Here is a 16056-nt window from a genome sequence, read left to right as displayed (position 1 = left end):
ATTCGTTATCATTCCTTGTTAACCATACCCCCGTACCATAACCCTGGTGGTATGGTCAACTATTCTCTTTGTTATCGGTACCACCATTGATATTACTGACTCATGAGCTATGATATTAATCGCGACCACCGTGACATGCAATGTCAGGGGCCAGGCCCCCCCTAAAATAGAACTCTAATGCCCGTTTCTACAATCAATCCCTAATTTTTAAGTGACCCCTACGGTAACACATAACAGGTGTTTTGTTTTCATAGGGGTCACTTAAAAATTAGAGATTGATGGCGAAAACGGGCATAAAGGCTTCCACAGACCAAACGCGGGTCAGAAGCAGTGCGGGTCAGTTGCAGCGCGGCTGAGGCACATTGAAAGCAGCGCAGTTTCAACGCGGGCGGTTGTCAAAAATTTAAATATGTATTCGAAAACCGCTTTCAACGCGCTACTATCGCCCTGCGTCCGGTGTGTCATGCTGATATGGCCTGTGGAAGCCTTAAGTCTCCTCTTGTTCTAATAAGGGGGCGGGGCAAGCTTATATGACGCCCGTATTGGCTGTGGTGGGCGGGGCTGGCTGCGTGAAAAGCGACGAAGCGCCCTGGAACAGCTGCTTCTTCACGAAGTCCGTGGTGGCCGACTTGAGGTTCTCCTTGGCGCCGAACTTGCACTTGATGTAGCCTAACAGGTTCGCTCCTGTTAGCGTCAGGGCAATCAGCACCAGCAACTGGAAATGATGATGAATAGGTAATTCATTCTTGGGGAAATGTATTACCATATTTAACAAAATACCACACAACCTTGTCGAATTACCAATAAACAAATTTAAGATACATATAAAAAATACCCTTATGTCCAAAGGGTACTACAAGGTTCGAGACTATATTGATGACAAGGATGCGTGGTCAGTTCAGTCTGCACATATTTGATGTACTCGAATTTGGTTATTCTTAGCGTTAGATAATTCCCGGCAATTAGTGGTGACTGAGTTTGTTCCGGCGTTTCTTCTCAGCACTTGCCATATGTTTGTCTCGAAGCGCTGGTAGGGCCCAAAAGATAAGGAGACATGTAAAGTGCCCCATAAGGGCTAACTTTTCTTTTTTATTATTTTCTATAATAATTTTGACGTTCATAAGTGCCACTTTTGGTCTAAACTGAATAAAAACTTTTGATTTTTTTTTTGTTGAATGATGGTTCAAATCAGCGGCTTTATTAAGGAACGGGACTATTCCCACCTCTCGTTCCCACCGCTGCAACTCCTGTGTAGCCAGGTAAACAGCTTGACCGCCATAAAAACCCAACCAGTGAAGGTCAAGTTTGTCCCGGGGGAAAGTTAGTGTCATTGGACCCGCAACGAAATTAATTAGAACAACACAACTATACACACAAAGTGGAAGGTGTCCAGTGATCTTTATTAAAGTAACTGACAATTAACCAATGAAAAACTTCAATCCCTACAAATGAGTTGAAGATAGTTGTGTTTTTACTGCTATATCATTAGGTATTCGCTGCAGAAACACGACCCGCAAAGACAAATGGAGAATTTAGCCTACACGTTGCTGGCCTAGGTGTCTCTTCTATTTATGGTAAAAACTAATAATAGCAGCCATTATTGATTAGGTAGGCAATATCCAGGTGTGTTCCGCGACTTTCACCGGATCTATTGCCTGGCCTGCTGCTCTCATAGCGTTTTCGGGTCAAGAACTTTCTGATTCTTTCAGACGCGGCACCTGGATGCAGACAGCGCAGGACCAGTCTTTGTGGGAATCCTTGGGAAGAAGGTCTGTCTAGCTAATGTCCTTTAGCTGTAGATGTTCTGTACCGACAAAGCACAGCGTCAGACGTCCACCCACAAAGTGGACAGTATGACCTTATAGAGGTTGCAGGAAGGCGCTGGATGCAGGCCGTTGCCAACAGGCTAATCTGGAAATCATTGGAGGAGGCTTGAAGTCTCCAGCGCCTTAAACAATCAACAAAAAAATGTCAACATTCAACAAAATTCATGTTGAATGGACAAACACGCGCTGGAGACCCGACTTTAGTTCAGCACGTCCTGTGGCTGAAATGCTGATGAGGTGTAAGACCACTTTATGTCCTGTCTGAAATGATAGTGATGGTCAGTGTCACTCACCATCCACTCGAACTTGAGGCGGAAGAGGCAGACGACGAAGAAGAGGGCCCACACCAGCGGGCACAGCACCAGCCCCAGCCAGAACAGCCGCGACTCGTTGGCGTTCACTCGGCTCTACGACACCACGCCACTTACTTTACTCATTGTACTACCACAGAATAATAATAAGTACTACGTACAGAAGTTTTACTTCGCGAAGGTATTTAAAAAAATGTATGCTCAATGCCATTTACAATATGGTGTAATTTAGCCTGTCTCAAGAGTCAAGCACCATTTTGTTGACAAACGTCAGTGATCGGCACTGCGCCGAAGCTATAGGGCTGACTTCGGTAAAATGATGTAAAGTGAGGTGTCAAACTACGGAAAATGGCGGAGGAAATACATGATTTAGCATGGATTATCATGAATAATATTAACTACTTATTTACCTCTCAGTGTCTTGAGGCAATTTAAAAAAGTACATTCTGTGTTTCTATTATTATTTAGGCAGTTAAATATTGCACAGTATTTAGTACACCCTTTTCTTTATTTTCTTCCATTATACAGATTCAGAATACGCGTGGGTGAGTCAATGTTCGCTCGTATATGAGGCCTGGTCGAATAGTATCCTGTAGGTGGGCCATAGTGCGTGTTTTGTTTTCGATGTAAACTCGCGGAGATGAACAGGCCTGATTGTACTACTATTATGGTGCGTCCACACTGGGCGAACGGGCTCGCACGGCACGCTAGTCATCCTGCTCACTCTGCTCTTGAGTGAGCAGGATGTTGAGTTTGCCGCGCGAGCCCATTCGCGAAGTCTGGACGCACCATTATAGATCGTTTCATCCATGATGACGCGCCCCACCAATTTTTGGTCGAGAGAAGCGCGGTTCGCCGGGAGTTTGATCCGAGCAACCCAAGCGTCATTATTGTAGTGTGCGTGTGCACTCATCGATAATTTAGCGTGTACCGATAACACTCAGACATTAACGGAAGAATGGTGGGGCGCGTATTCGTGGATGCAACGATCTATACTTTACTTTTGTCATATTTAAATGGGTAGTTAACTGCTCAGGGGAATTCTCAGATGCTTAAGGCTTGGAGTATAAGTGTGGTTGTGTTCCCCAATCTATGAAGCACATGATGTGCTCTGCGTGCCAAAACAACAGCACTCAAGAATATTTAATTATTGCTACTGACAACGCCACTTTTGTAGCAGAGTTTTGGGCTGACACTGTGTAGGTTTGTTGTCGACACGACAAGAAAGATGGATAGTTAAAATCAATCGATAGTTCCAAGACACAGTTTCATTAGAAGAGCACCAGCTCTTGCTTCCAGCTCTAAAAACCTAAATCATTTTCAATTTCCTTTAAAATTTTGTCAAAGACAGAGTTTTTGAAACGAAAATCTAGTAGGCTCTCTAGACCGAAAGGTTAACATGAAATGCTGTTATACTAACCTGTTTAGATTCGAATACCCAATGCGACTTTCCGGCGTCATCCACGTAGTTCCACCACCGAAGGCCCACCAGCAGTCGACCTGCAAGTAACATCACACAATTTTCATACATCGATATCAAAATATCGTACAACACTACTTATTCTCTACATTGTTTTGTGGCTAGGTACTAGTACAGTACTAGTAGTGAACTAATGTAAGAAAAATTCCTATGCTATGCTGATGGTCATCATAAGTCTGAAACTAAGTGGTCGAGGCTTTCGTCAAGTCATACCATATTGCAATCAAGTTATTATTATCTTTCCGACTTAACTTCCTTAGCAGGAACTTTTTTCGCAGGAATGGCTAACTTGACGGCACGTCGACAGGCGTGGATCCACCGTTGTGGGCACTGTGGGCATGCCCACAACCCTAATTTGCTTGTTTTAATTATGATCTATTGATAAGATCGATAGGCATGTATGTATGTCCGGGCATGTAGTGATCCAACTCTCACTTTGCTAATTTTTGGTGGCTGTGCCCACAACCTTTTTTGAGGACTGGATCCGCGCCTGACGTCGACAGCGTGGGACATCCACCCTCAAGGTGGACCGACGACTTCATAAATGTAGCTGGATGGCGCTGGATACAGGCTTACCAATTCAACAGTGGACGTCCTGTGGCTGAAATGATGCTGACGGCATACTGTCTATGGATGGACCGAATTCAAAATGGCAATGGGCTCACCCGTGATGTTCTTGACGGTCCAGAAGTCGGCGGAGAGCAGCAGCACGACTAGCACGAAGCTGGCGATAAAGGAGTCGGAGAACCAATCGCACAGCATGTACACCACCACCGCCGAGCACCGGAACACCAGGTGGAAGAACACGATGTACGGGTGCCTGCGAGATGCTCGATAAGCTAGGACTTACTACCAAACCAAGATATAGATCGTTTCATCCACGAAGACGCGCCCCACCACCATTCTTCCGCTAATGTTTGAGTGTTATTACTTATCGGTACACGCTAAATCATCCGTGCACACGCACACTACAATAATGAAGTTTGCTCAGATCAAATTCCCCGCATACCGCGCGACCTCGACACATAAAATTGGTGGGGCGCGTCTTCATGGATGAAACGACGAAATGATACTGTAGACGTAATGCCACTATGGACCTTATGCACCAGAAGGAAAGCAAGCTATTTACGCCAAAGGGGAGCGGATCGAGGGTCTGAGGGGTTATTCGTTCCCCATTCCATTCCATTCGGGGAATTTCGATGTATTTTATACGGAAATAACACCGCACGTCTCTGTTGTACTCAACCGTTACCACTGAGTCGAGTGGAGACGAAATGGGTAAGTAACAAAGTTCCTATTGGTTGCTCATAGCACGTCTTGTCTCCTCTGACCTCGTCTCCGCCGTCTCACTGCGTCTAAGGACTGAGATACGATGTTATAGTAGTAAGGCGGACATGTCACCGCGTAGTCAGTAAGTCACAAATGATACCTAGAGCGAATGTCAGTGGCTTCATGTATCACGTATGTATGTGGCCACTGTGTGGCCAGAATCTAAGCCTAGGCGCAGACCGCCAACATTTAGTCGGCCGATAGTTGGACCCGATTTTAATCTGTATGAAGAATCGGCCGATACCATACTGATTAACAGCCCGACCCAACTATCGGCCAGCTAAAAGTCGGTGGTCTGCGCCTTAGGCTAATCTTGACCGCCATTTTTTATGGTCTGCGCCTAGTCTTACTATACTCTGGGACTTGGCCTTCACTGATTGGGTTTTTATTGGCGGTCAAGCTGTAGATCCTGGCTACACAGGAGTTGCAGCGGTGGGAACGAGAGGTGGGAATAGTCCCGTTAGTAAGTAGTGTAGTACTCACACGAACTGCTTGTTGGCGTTGTCCTCTATTCACCACCTAACTAGGCTAAATAAAGTCCCGAGGTCAGAAATTGTGTTCCACGGATTTCTCTCTACACCGTCGTTAAGGCATTCATTGACTGGACTATTCAAAAATTGAATGAAATACGTTTGACCTAGTTTAACCTAGGAGTGTATAATAAGCACTCCCGGAAAAGCTAAAATAATATTAGATGAGAATATTATCGTCTACTTAATTTGGGGAAAAAATCAAATGATACCGCGAACTAAAACAGCACAGCTCCATCTATCGGCATGAACGAACAACGAGTTGTTGCATTATGAATGGAAAGCATTGCGAGATGTAAACATCTCTACACTGTAAATAACTAATAGTGTTGTCTTAAAAAACGTTATGAAATATTAATTAAAAAAGTGTTGTATTTGCAATGAAAAAACATAATACGGTAGGTACCTAATATTTGATATCATCTATAAATTCAAACAAGTTTGTGATAGGCCCTGTAACAATAACTCCTTAGCCAATGCTGAAGCTATTTGATATGAAATCACAAGCTGGCCAAAACACGTGTACTCTATTTACCAAATCAATGCTTTCAAGTCAATGAGGGCTTCTCCCAAGTGCCGCCAGACGTCTTAGGCCACGCGTTTTACTGGTGTCNCATGTAAAGTGCCCCATAAGGGCTAACTTTTCTTTTTTATTATTTTCTATAATAATTTTGACGTTCATAAGTGCCACTTGTGGTCTAAACTGAATAAATACTTTTGATTTTTGATTTTTTTTTAATGATGGTTCAAATCAGCGGCTTTATTAAGGAACGGGACTATTCCCACCTCTCGTTCCCACCGCTGCAACTCCTGTGTAGCCAGGTAAACAGCTTGACCGCCATAAAAACCCAACCAGTGAAGGTCAAGTTTGTCCCGGGGGAAAGTTAGTGTCATTGGACCCGCAACGAAATTAATTAGAACAACACAACTATACACACAAAGTGGAAGGTTTCCAGTGATCTTTATTAAAGTAACTGACAATTTACCAATGAAAAACTCTTCTATTTATGGTAAAAACTAACAATAGCAGACATTATTGATTAGGTAGGCATTCCAGGTGTTTTCCGCGACTTTTACCGGATCGTTTTATAGCGTTACTATAGCGTTACCGGGTACCGACCGATATTATAGCCTTTTCGGGTCAAGAACTTTCTGATTCTTTCAGACGCGGGACCTGGATGCAGACAGCGCAGGACCAGTCTTTGTGGGAATCCTTGGGAAGGTCTGTCCAGCTGATGTCCTTTAGCTGTAGATGTTCTGTACCGGCAAAGTACAGCGTAAGACGTCCATCTACAAGGTGGACAGTATGATCTTAATAGAGGTTGCAGGAAGGCGCTGGATGCAGGCTGCTGCCAACCGGCTAATCTGGAAATCATTGGAGGAGGCTTAAAGTCTCCAGCGCCTTAAACAGTCAACAAAAAAATGTCAACATTCAACAAAATTCATGTTGAATGGGCAAACACGCGCTGGAGACCGCGATACGATTGGTCAAAACAACTGACGTACGTTGTTTTGACCAATCGTATCGCAGAATCGAAGAAGCGCGTCTGGACTGGAGACCTTAAAAATTACCGTAATCGGGGCTCTGACTTTAGTTCAGCACGTCCTGTGGCTGAAATGCTGATGATATCCTTTGTCTGAAATGATAGTGATAGTCAGTGTCACTCACCATCCACTCGAACTTGAGGCGGAAGAGGCAGACGACGAAGAAGAGGGCCCACACCAGCGGGCACAGCACCAGCCCCAGCCAGAACAGCCGCGACTCGTTGGCGTTCACTCGGCTCTACGACACCACGCCACTTACTTTACTCATTGTACTACTGTTATGGTGCGTCCACACTGGGCGAACGGGCTCGCACGGCACGCTAGTCATCCTGCTCACTCTGCTCTTGAGTGAGCAGGATGTTGAGTTTGCCGCGCGAGCCCATTCGCGAAGTCTGGACGCACCATTATACACTGGTCAATGGTCATCACAAAAATCGGCCCACCTACGTTTTACAGGAAAACTCGTTTCTACTGACACAATCATGGTGCCCCAACAATATTGGTGTTATTTGAAAGCCCAATAAATATCCTTAAAGAAAAACACATTTAATTTCCTAATAAACGATTAACATATACAATAAATTTGACTTGAAAAACTTGAAAAAAGACCTCACTTTGGGCTCACCTTTGGGATCAATTAGACCAATTTTTATGGTTATAAAACCAAATAATGATCTCACGTGTCCTCTTTAACAGATAGATAGCGATTAATCCCAACTTAACAGTTTTATAGCCATTAAAGTTGGCTCAAGCGTAACTACCTATTTTTTGAAGAAGTGACTCTGGATTCTGCTACAGACACATTTTTGGGGTAAAAACCTTTCCTTTAATGAAATGATATTTAGAACTAGGCTTTTAAATGGTAATATAGTATAGTAATATTGGTGGGAAGTGGGGATGCATATTACGTTTGAAAGTGCTTGTCGCGGGTGAGTCGATTTTTATGATGACCAGTGTAGATCTTTTCATCCACGAAGACGCGCACCACCAATTTTTGGTCGAGAGAAGCGCGGGTCGCCGGGAGTTTGATCCGAGCAACCCAAGCGTCATTATTGTAGTGTGCGTGTGCACTCATTAATAATTTAGCGTACCGATAACACTCAGACCTTAACGGAAAAATGGTGGGGCGCGTCTTCGTGGATGAAACGATCTATACTTTACTTTTGTCATATTTCAATGGGTAGTTAACTGCTCAGGGGAATTCTCAGATGCTTAAAGCTTGGAGTATAAGTGTGGTTGTGTTCCCCAATCTATGAAGCACATGATGTGCTCTGCGTGCCAAAAAAACTGCACTCAGGAAGATTGAATGATTGCTACTGACAAGACAACGCCACTCTTGTAGCAGAGTTTTGGGCTGACACTGTGTAGGTTTGTTGTCGACACGACAAGAAGATGGATGGTTAAAATCAATCGATATTTCCAAGACACAGTTTAATTAGAAGAGCACCAGCTCTTGCTTCCAGCTCTAAAAACCTAAATCATTTTCAATTTCCTTTAAAATTTTGTCAAAGACGAAGAGTTTTTGAAACGTAAATCTATACTTACGAGCAAAAGTATGGAATCACCCCTTTGTGTTCCGAGCGGTCTTAAGAACTGAATGACTATGTATTGTATGTATCTATGGTATCAATTTTAAGTTTATAATATCTCCTTTAAAATGGTACCATTTTTATTGATCTTCTATTAGTCATTTAGTTCTTATGATCGCTCGGAATAAATAGGGTGATTCCATATTTTTGCTCGCGAGTGTAGTAGGATCTCTAGACCGAAAGCTTAACATAAAATGCTGTTATACTAACCTGTTTAGATTCGAATACCCAATGCGACTTTCCGGCGTCATCCACGTAGTTCCACCACCGAAGGCCCACCAGCAGTCGACCTGCAAGTAACATCACACAATTTTCATACATCGATATCAAAATATCGTACAACACTACTTATTCTCAGCACTTGCCAAATGTTGGTCTCGAAGCGCTGGTAGGGTAAAAAGATTATGAGACATGTAGAGGCTCCTTAAGAGCAAAATGACGATTTGTAAGAACTATTTATTAGTCCAAACAAATAAAGAAATTTTGACTTTGACTTTTGACTTTGACTATTCTCTACATTGTTGTGTGGCTACTGCTAATGAACTAATGTAGGAAATATTTCTATGCTATGCTGAAGGTCATAAGTCTGAAACTGGTCGAGGCATTCATTATGCCATACAATACTGCAATCAAGTTATTGTTCTCTTTCCGACTCAAAACTTAGCAGGAACTCCTAGCGCAGGAATGGCAAACTTGACGGCACGTCGACAGCATGGGACGTCCACCCTCAAGGTGGACCGACGACCTCGTAAAGACAGCTGGATGGCGCTGGATACAGGCTTACCAATTCAACAGTGGACGTCCTGTGGCTGAAATGATGCTGACGGCATACTGTCTATGGACCGCATTCAAAATGGCAATGGGCTCACCCGTGATGTTCTTGACGGTCCAGAAGTCTGCGGAGAGCAGCAGCACGACCAGCACGAAGCTGGCGATGAAGGAGTCGGAGAACCAATCGCACAGCATGTACACCACCACCGCCGAGCACCGGAACACCAGGTGGAAGAACACGATGTACGGGTGCCTGCGAGATGGTGCTCGATAAGCTAGGACTTACTACCAAACCAAGATATAGATCGTTTCATCCACGAAGACGCGCCCCACCACCATTCTTCCGCTAATGTTTGAGTGTTATCACTTATCGGTACACGCACACTACAATAATGAAGTTTGCTCAGATCAAATTCCCCGCATACCGCGCGACCTCGACACATAAAATTGGTGGGGCGCGTCTTCATGGATGAAACGACGAAATTATACTGTAGACGTAATGCCACTATGGACCTTATGCACCAGAAGGAAAGCAAGCTATTTACGCCAAAGGGGAGCGGAGCGAGGGTCTGAGGGGTTATTCGTTCCCCATTACCACTGAGTCGAGTGGAGACGAAATGGGTAAGTAACAAAGTTCCTATTGGTTGCTCATAGCACGTCTTGTCTCCTCTGACTTCGTCTCCGCCGTCTCACTGCGTCTGAGGACTGAGATACGATGTTATAGTAGTAAGGCGGACATGTCACCGCGTAGTCAGTAAGTCACAAATGATACCTAGAGCGAATGTCAGTGGCTTCATGTATCGCGTATGTATGTGGCCACTGCGTGGCCAGAATCTAAGCCTAGGCGCAGATCGCCAACTTTTAGTCGGCCGATAGTTGGACCCGATTTTAATCTGTATGAAGAATCGGCCGATACCATACAGATTAACAGCCCGACCCAACTATCGGCCAGCTAAAAGTCGGTGGTCTGCGCCTTAGGCTAATCTTGACCGGCATTTTTTATGGTCTGCGCCTAGTCTTACTATACTCTGGGACTTGGCCTTCACTGATTGGGTTTTTATTGGCGGTCAAGCTGCAGATCCTGGCTACACAGGAGTTGCAGCGGTGGGAACGAGAGGTGGGAATAGTCCCGTTAGTAAGTAGTGTAGTACTCACACGAACTGCTTGTTGGCGTTGTCCTCCTCGCCGAAGGCCAGCGTGTCGTCGTCGAGCAGCGGCACCTGCGGCACGCCGGGCTGTAAGTACCGTCGCTCCGTCAGCAAGCCGTGCAAAGCAAACGCAACGCAAACGCAACACAAACGCTAACGCTACGAGCGGGCGCGCGGTCTATCAAAACTAAAGCAATACTCGGCGCAGACTCGTGGCAGGCGATGTATTATAAAAACAGGGCATGACGTTTTTTCTCGCTCTCACACTGGTTATGGGTGACGTCACAGAGGCAGGCAAAGTTTTGTTTCTAATACCTAATATTATTGAATACTAGCTTTTGCCCGCGGCTTCACCCGCGTGAAATTTCGTTTGTCACAGATCGTCATAAATTATAGCCTATATGTTATTCTAGGTTATAAACAATAATACTGTAAAGTTTCATCAAAATCCGTTCAGTAGTTTTTGCGTGAAAGAGTAACAAACATCCAGACATCCAAACTTTCACATTTATAATATTAGAGTACTGATTATTATTCTGTGATATTAGTAACAAAAAGAATATTGGCGAGTGTGCATCTCTGTTTCAAAAATTACTTATAGCCCTGCCTGCCACGAGTTTTTGCGTCGAGCATAATTTTTAGGGTAGTTCGGACTACTAATTGATTGAGATTTTTGTATGAACAGTCATAATTAGATTAGCATTGATTGTTACTACAGAACACTATGATTATAAAAACACAATCTCAACTCAAGACACTTGGGTGTGGTGGGTGACTGAATTAACTATTGTTTTTAGTATATGAGCTATGATAGTGGTTAACTTTTTTAAGAAGTTCTGAAAACTAATTTTAACCCCTTCTACACATGTCCACTGTCCAGTGTACTAACAAAGTAATATTTACCCTGACAATTTATATAGATGCAAAGAATGTGTCCTTCTTGACCTACACAACACAACGCTGGTCGTACAAAGTTCATATTGTGTGTGCAGGACGACTAGGGTTTAAATGACAAATTGCTCTCATTGAAGCATTGAATTGTTGTTATTTTTAGTATCAAGGTGACTGTTATTCATCCATTCAATCTTAATCTGAGAAAATGTAAAACTGATGATTCCCAATATAATGTAAACATTTGTGTTGAATAGATAAGTTTAAAATTTAAATTGGATATAAGAGGGAATCTATCTATCCAAGATACCTAGTCTAAATATTGAAATTCTTATAATCTTTGATGGCACATTGTAACACAGTGATTCTCACTTAGAATAGGTAGATTTCTTTAACTGCACATCTAACTAAAGTAAAAAAAAAGTACTAATTTGCGCACTATTATAACTTTTTCTACAGCATTCAAACTACTACTAAAAGTGATGATTTCTTGATTAATAAATAATATGTATGACTTGACAGTCTTCTAGAAATCCTCAAAATATTCTAGTTAAGATAGCTTTACTTTTTAATTAAATAGGCTTCAAAAACATTATTATTGTATGTTTTCAAGCACACATTAAGAATCAAAAGATGTAGCTCAGCCACAGACAGTAAATTAGGTAAGGAATATGCAGCAAGCATTAGGTATGAGTGATTAGGTAAACAGAACTGTCTCTAAGTTTTTCTAGTCTAAGAGACTGCTAGGTATGGAAAAATATTTTGTAAGAAATGGGTCTTAGGCAAGAAACAGGCAAGACAGTTGAGACTAAATAATACAACATCAAATATCTGCTTTAGTGCAGTTTTATTGCTGAACCATGTGGTACAATATGTTAGAATACAAGGTCTCATTAGAAACAGCTTAAAACTGTCTGTGATGGTCCATACCAACTGATTGATTTGTTAAACTACTGCATGTGCGCGTTTGTATATTAAGAGTTTCGTTGCAATCAATACAGCTAATTATAATCAGCTAGCGATAAAAGTACATGGGGTAAAATTAACACCTGCGCCTTGGGAGAAATTCAAAATATGATCTTTCAATTTACTTTGTGTAAATTATCATGATAAAGGATTATGCTGTTAAAACGCTTATAAGGCGTAATTATAGCGCAATTAAGGCGAATATTTCGTTATTTTTAAGCCATTTCGTCGTATTTTTCCGCAGTTATGTTCTAAAATAACAATACTCACAGTTGCCGAATTCATGTTTGGATTATTCATTTCTTCACTATAACTCAAGTATAAAACTTAGCTTTATTGTTTAAAGTAGTTCAAATCAGTAACAACAATGTATTTTCTTTAGATAAACTCAAAAATCTAGGTAGGTATTCTGAATCACAAAATTAGTGGAATTCGCTGACGTTTCATCAAATGTGATGTGACAGATCAACAGATGTGACATTGTTGACAAGTGACGTTTTCGTTTTGAAATTAAAATACCCGCGGTCTACCCTAGGATTAAAAATTCTATGATAGATCACGCAACGAAAATTGAGGCTTACACGTACTCGCACTGGTGTAATATTTGAATACAGTAACACACAAACAAGTCTGCACATAATCAATCAAGTTCAAAATATCAAATACACTAATCTCGCTCTTGATGTCTGCAACTTGTGAGACAGACAGAAGTAGGATAAGTCTAGACAAGTGGCATTTTTTGATCGAATTAAAAATCAGATCCCTTCATGGCGCGATTAAAAAAATGGCCCTTCGATCGTCTTTACTATCGACATTAAACTGTCTGTCACGTTTTGCGCCTTGTCCAGTGCCCCGAATACGCTAATTTTTAACGTCTCCAATACATACGCGCTTCTTCTCCAGTTGCGCTCCGTTTTTCATTCCAGCTGAGGTGCAAATTTGGTATCACGGTAATGGACGTACCTTCCTAGTATTTTCATTGTCACATGAGATATTTAGTTTTACCACAGAATATTAATAAGTACTACGTTTTACGTTTACGTATTTATATGCTTCGTTTCTTCAACTAGCTGTCAAAACGACCACCGCGATACGGATTTATCAAAACAGCTGAAGTTCGTTCGTCGTCCGGGCACATTGAAGATGAAAAATTTTAGCGTAATCGGGGCCCAGGGGAGCTGGACTTATCTTTTCAAACCGTTAATGAGCATCTAGCGATACAATACAAATATCTTTGCTTGTGTTGTTGCAATGTTGCATAGATAACTCTATGCGTTGTTGTGTTGATGGCCTAGGTACTTGTTTCGCGCGCGACCTTTACCAGCACAATTGAATTAATTTGAATAAACTTTTTAATCATTTATGCTATAGCGATAGTTTTTGCTATAGCGAGCAAAAAATAAACTTTGTAACATGTTTAGGCCGGATCTCCAGCGCGTTTTATCCTACACAATCAACAAAAACATATTCAACATTAATTTTGTTGAAGTTGACATGTTTTTGTTGATTGTGTATGGCCGGCAAAACACATAAATGTTAATGTGTTGTTTGTGTTCTGTTTCAAATATTAACATCATCAGTGCGCTCACAGATGCAAGTACTTACTTACGTCGCGCGCGTTCATCTCAACTTTCATTGAGTGACCTATAGATTTTTTTTTTAATCACAAACTTTTGTAATTTTGGTTTTGTTAAAGTTGTGTATGTTATGGCTGCTGATGTGACACAAACACAGCTCGTGCAGCAGAAGCTATATTAATTTTCATAAACTTTTTGAAAGAAAGAAAGAAAGAAAGAAAGAAAAAATATTTATTTGGTACTAAAATAATGATACACATTTTTGTTGGTAATGAATGGCTATTTACTATTACTTTTTTTCTTTGTTTTTTTATTTGTTGTTTAAAAAAGTAAGTGGTTGTTTTGTTGATAGTTTCCGTTTCTGAACGAACAAAAACTTGCGCAAACTGTCAGCAGCTCACTTCATACAAGAGGGAGAACTGTCAAAAATTTGCAGGAAGGCACATGCAAGCGCTGTTTACAATTTTGGTACTCTACGCCACCTCCGTGTTTGTTGTTTAGCAGTGTTGTTATCCTATCGTGACGGGCCGTAATCGCCGGGGTCGCGTACCATGCCTCCTGCCGCAGCGGGCGTCGCGCCGCCGTCGCGTTCGTGATACATCGCGTATGACGGGTGTGATTTTTGCGTAACGTAAAGTCGCCATGGGCGCTAAGCCGAGCACCGCGAACGGGGGGCAGAGTCCGCGCGCCAGGACATTCTCGACGAGCTCCAGTTCGGAGGTGGTGTCGGGGGGCGCGGGCTTCAGCCTGCTGCGAGCGATCCCGGGCATCCAGGTGTCGAGCGACCGCCAGCGCGCGCGCTCGCTGTCGTCGGTGCCGGACCTGCACGCGTCTCACGAGGCTATCGCCATCCCGCCCAACTCGGCCAGCTACGAGGCGTCGGCGGCCGCCAGCCCCGACACCGACTCCAGCTCCAACGAGGAGGCGGCGCCCGCGCCCGGCACGTCGCTGGCGCTGGGCCGCGTGTACGCCGCGCACTCCCTGCCCTCACATATCTGGTCCATTAACGGTGAGTTCTGCACGCTTATTCGGGCTCGCGCGACAAACTCAACATCCTGCTCACTCAAGAGCAGGGTGAGCAGGATGACCAGCGTGCCGCGCGAGCCCTTTCGCCTAGTCCGGACGCACCATTAGACACACAGGAAACATAGTCGACGATCAAAAACCATGTTTAGGTCCTGTATTGTTCTGCGATAGCAGTAGCATTTGGGAAAAACATAACAAAAACAAAGGGCACCTCAGCCCAACCTTGTGCAATCTGATAAAGACCTGATGAGTGGGGAAAATCACGGCGTAATTATAACTTTTCGTGAAGTAGGTAGTGTGATGATACGTGCTAAGTGACGTGCTTATCAGTGAAACAACCTTGAGTGGTGTGTTTTGTTATTATTTAAGATTAGGTAATAGGCAACATATCTTTAGTGAAATGTGAGCAAATAATTTTTATTACATGTAAAATTATTTCTCTACATCATTTACATAAATCATCAAGAAAATGTTAACACCCACTAACTATTCATTAAATGTTTTTGAACTTTTGCACAACAAAAATTGATTTTAATAGGTTTTTTATTTTATTATGATTTGAATGTTGATAAAAGGTGATATCAGCTGTTTTCTGTTGTCGGTTAAAACTTGCTAGTTCAAAGTCAAAGTCAAAGTCAAAATTTCTTTATTTGTTTGGACTAATAAATAGTTCTTACAAATCGTCATTTTGCTCTTAAGGAGCCTCTACATGTCTCATAATCTTTTTACCNAACTTGCTAGTTGTAAATTCTCCTCATACAACCTCAGATAACTGGAGCCGTTGGTCTCCTAATCATAACCCCGATGTTGTTAAATTATGATCCACTAGTTTGTAGTAGCTCTTTCACAATTACAATTAACTTTGGTTTAAAATTTTATCTTGGAGCTTATGTCACACTTCATTATGCTAACTTTCCCTTGTCTACCAACTTACCATAAAAAGTCTTTTTTTTACATTAGTATGGGAACATGCAGTAAGTTTTTCAACTCAAAAAGAAAACTTTATTCAATGTAGGTAGTTTCTGAATCTACTGAGCACAGTAATTAGTATGTAGTATCAAAAGTAA

The 16056-nt window shown here is 42.4% G+C and overlaps 3 protein-coding genes across 5 annotated transcripts in view; 1 reads left to right on the top strand and 2 right to left on the bottom strand.

The window, feature by feature from the left end:
• Positions 1-378: 378 nt before the first annotated feature.
• On the bottom strand, positions 379-6107 carry LOC114363634 (uncharacterized Golgi apparatus membrane protein-like protein CG5021). Its single transcript, XM_028319418.1, has 6 exons — positions 6083-6107; positions 5430-5454; positions 4283-4437; positions 3558-3637; positions 2120-2233; positions 379-715 (listed from the first exon to the last, which is right to left on the bottom strand). The coding sequence occupies exons 1-6, from the start codon at positions 6105-6107 to the stop codon at positions 527-529; spliced, it is 588 nt and encodes a 195-aa protein (XP_028175219.1). The 3' UTR covers positions 379-526.
• A 940-nt stretch (positions 6108-7047) lies between these two features.
• LOC114363674 (uncharacterized Golgi apparatus membrane protein-like protein CG5021) lies at positions 7048-12831 on the bottom strand. 2 transcript variants are annotated; one of them, XM_028319475.1, is made up of 5 exons: positions 12657-12831; positions 10537-10616; positions 9480-9634; positions 8821-8900; positions 7048-7259 (listed from the first exon to the last, which is right to left on the bottom strand). In XM_028319475.1, the coding sequence occupies exons 1-5, from the start codon at positions 12684-12686 to the stop codon at positions 7068-7070; spliced, it is 537 nt and encodes a 178-aa protein (XP_028175276.1). In that variant the 5' UTR covers positions 12687-12831; the 3' UTR covers positions 7048-7067. The 2 variants fall into 2 exon arrangements, with proteins under 2 accessions (XP_028175276.1, XP_028175277.1); XM_028319476.1 differs by having other exon boundaries at positions 10537-10601; positions 12657-12824.
• A 1447-nt stretch (positions 12832-14278) lies between these two features.
• The window catches only part of LOC114363661 (uncharacterized), a 41333-nt gene continuing 39555 nt past the window's right edge, over positions 14279-16056 (top strand). The window contains exon 1 of one of the 2 annotated variants that reach the window (XM_028319457.1): positions 14279-14972. In XM_028319457.1, coding sequence (XP_028175258.1) covers positions 14606-14972 — 367 coding nt within the window. In that variant the 5' untranslated portion in view covers positions 14279-14605. The remainder of the gene's footprint in view (positions 14973-16056) is intronic. The other variant, XM_028319458.1, reaches the window with a different exon arrangement.

Source organism: Ostrinia furnacalis, unplaced genomic scaffold (assembly GCF_004193835.3).
Source record: "Ostrinia furnacalis isolate ACB-3 unplaced genomic scaffold, ASM419383v2 OfSCF7182, whole genome shotgun sequence".
Taxonomy (NCBI): domain Eukaryota; kingdom Metazoa; phylum Arthropoda; class Insecta; order Lepidoptera; family Crambidae; genus Ostrinia; species Ostrinia furnacalis.
This window is presented reverse-complemented; position numbering and strand designations above follow the sequence as displayed.

What these genes read in the sequence shown, in the direction of transcription:
- LOC114363674 (XM_028319475.1), bottom strand. Translation starts at nt 12,686, where the DNA reads ATGAATAATCCAAACATGAATTCGGCAACT. An exon ending in CAAACATGAATTCGGCAACT is followed by an intron (nt 10,617 to 12,656) that starts GTGAGTATTGTT and finishes CGGTACTTACAG; the next exon opens with CCCGGCGTGCCGCAGGTGCC. An exon ending in GGGTATTCGAATCTAAACAG is followed by an intron (nt 7,260 to 8,820) that starts GTTAGTATAACA and finishes GTGGTGTCGTAG; the next exon opens with AGCCGAGTGAACGCCAACGA.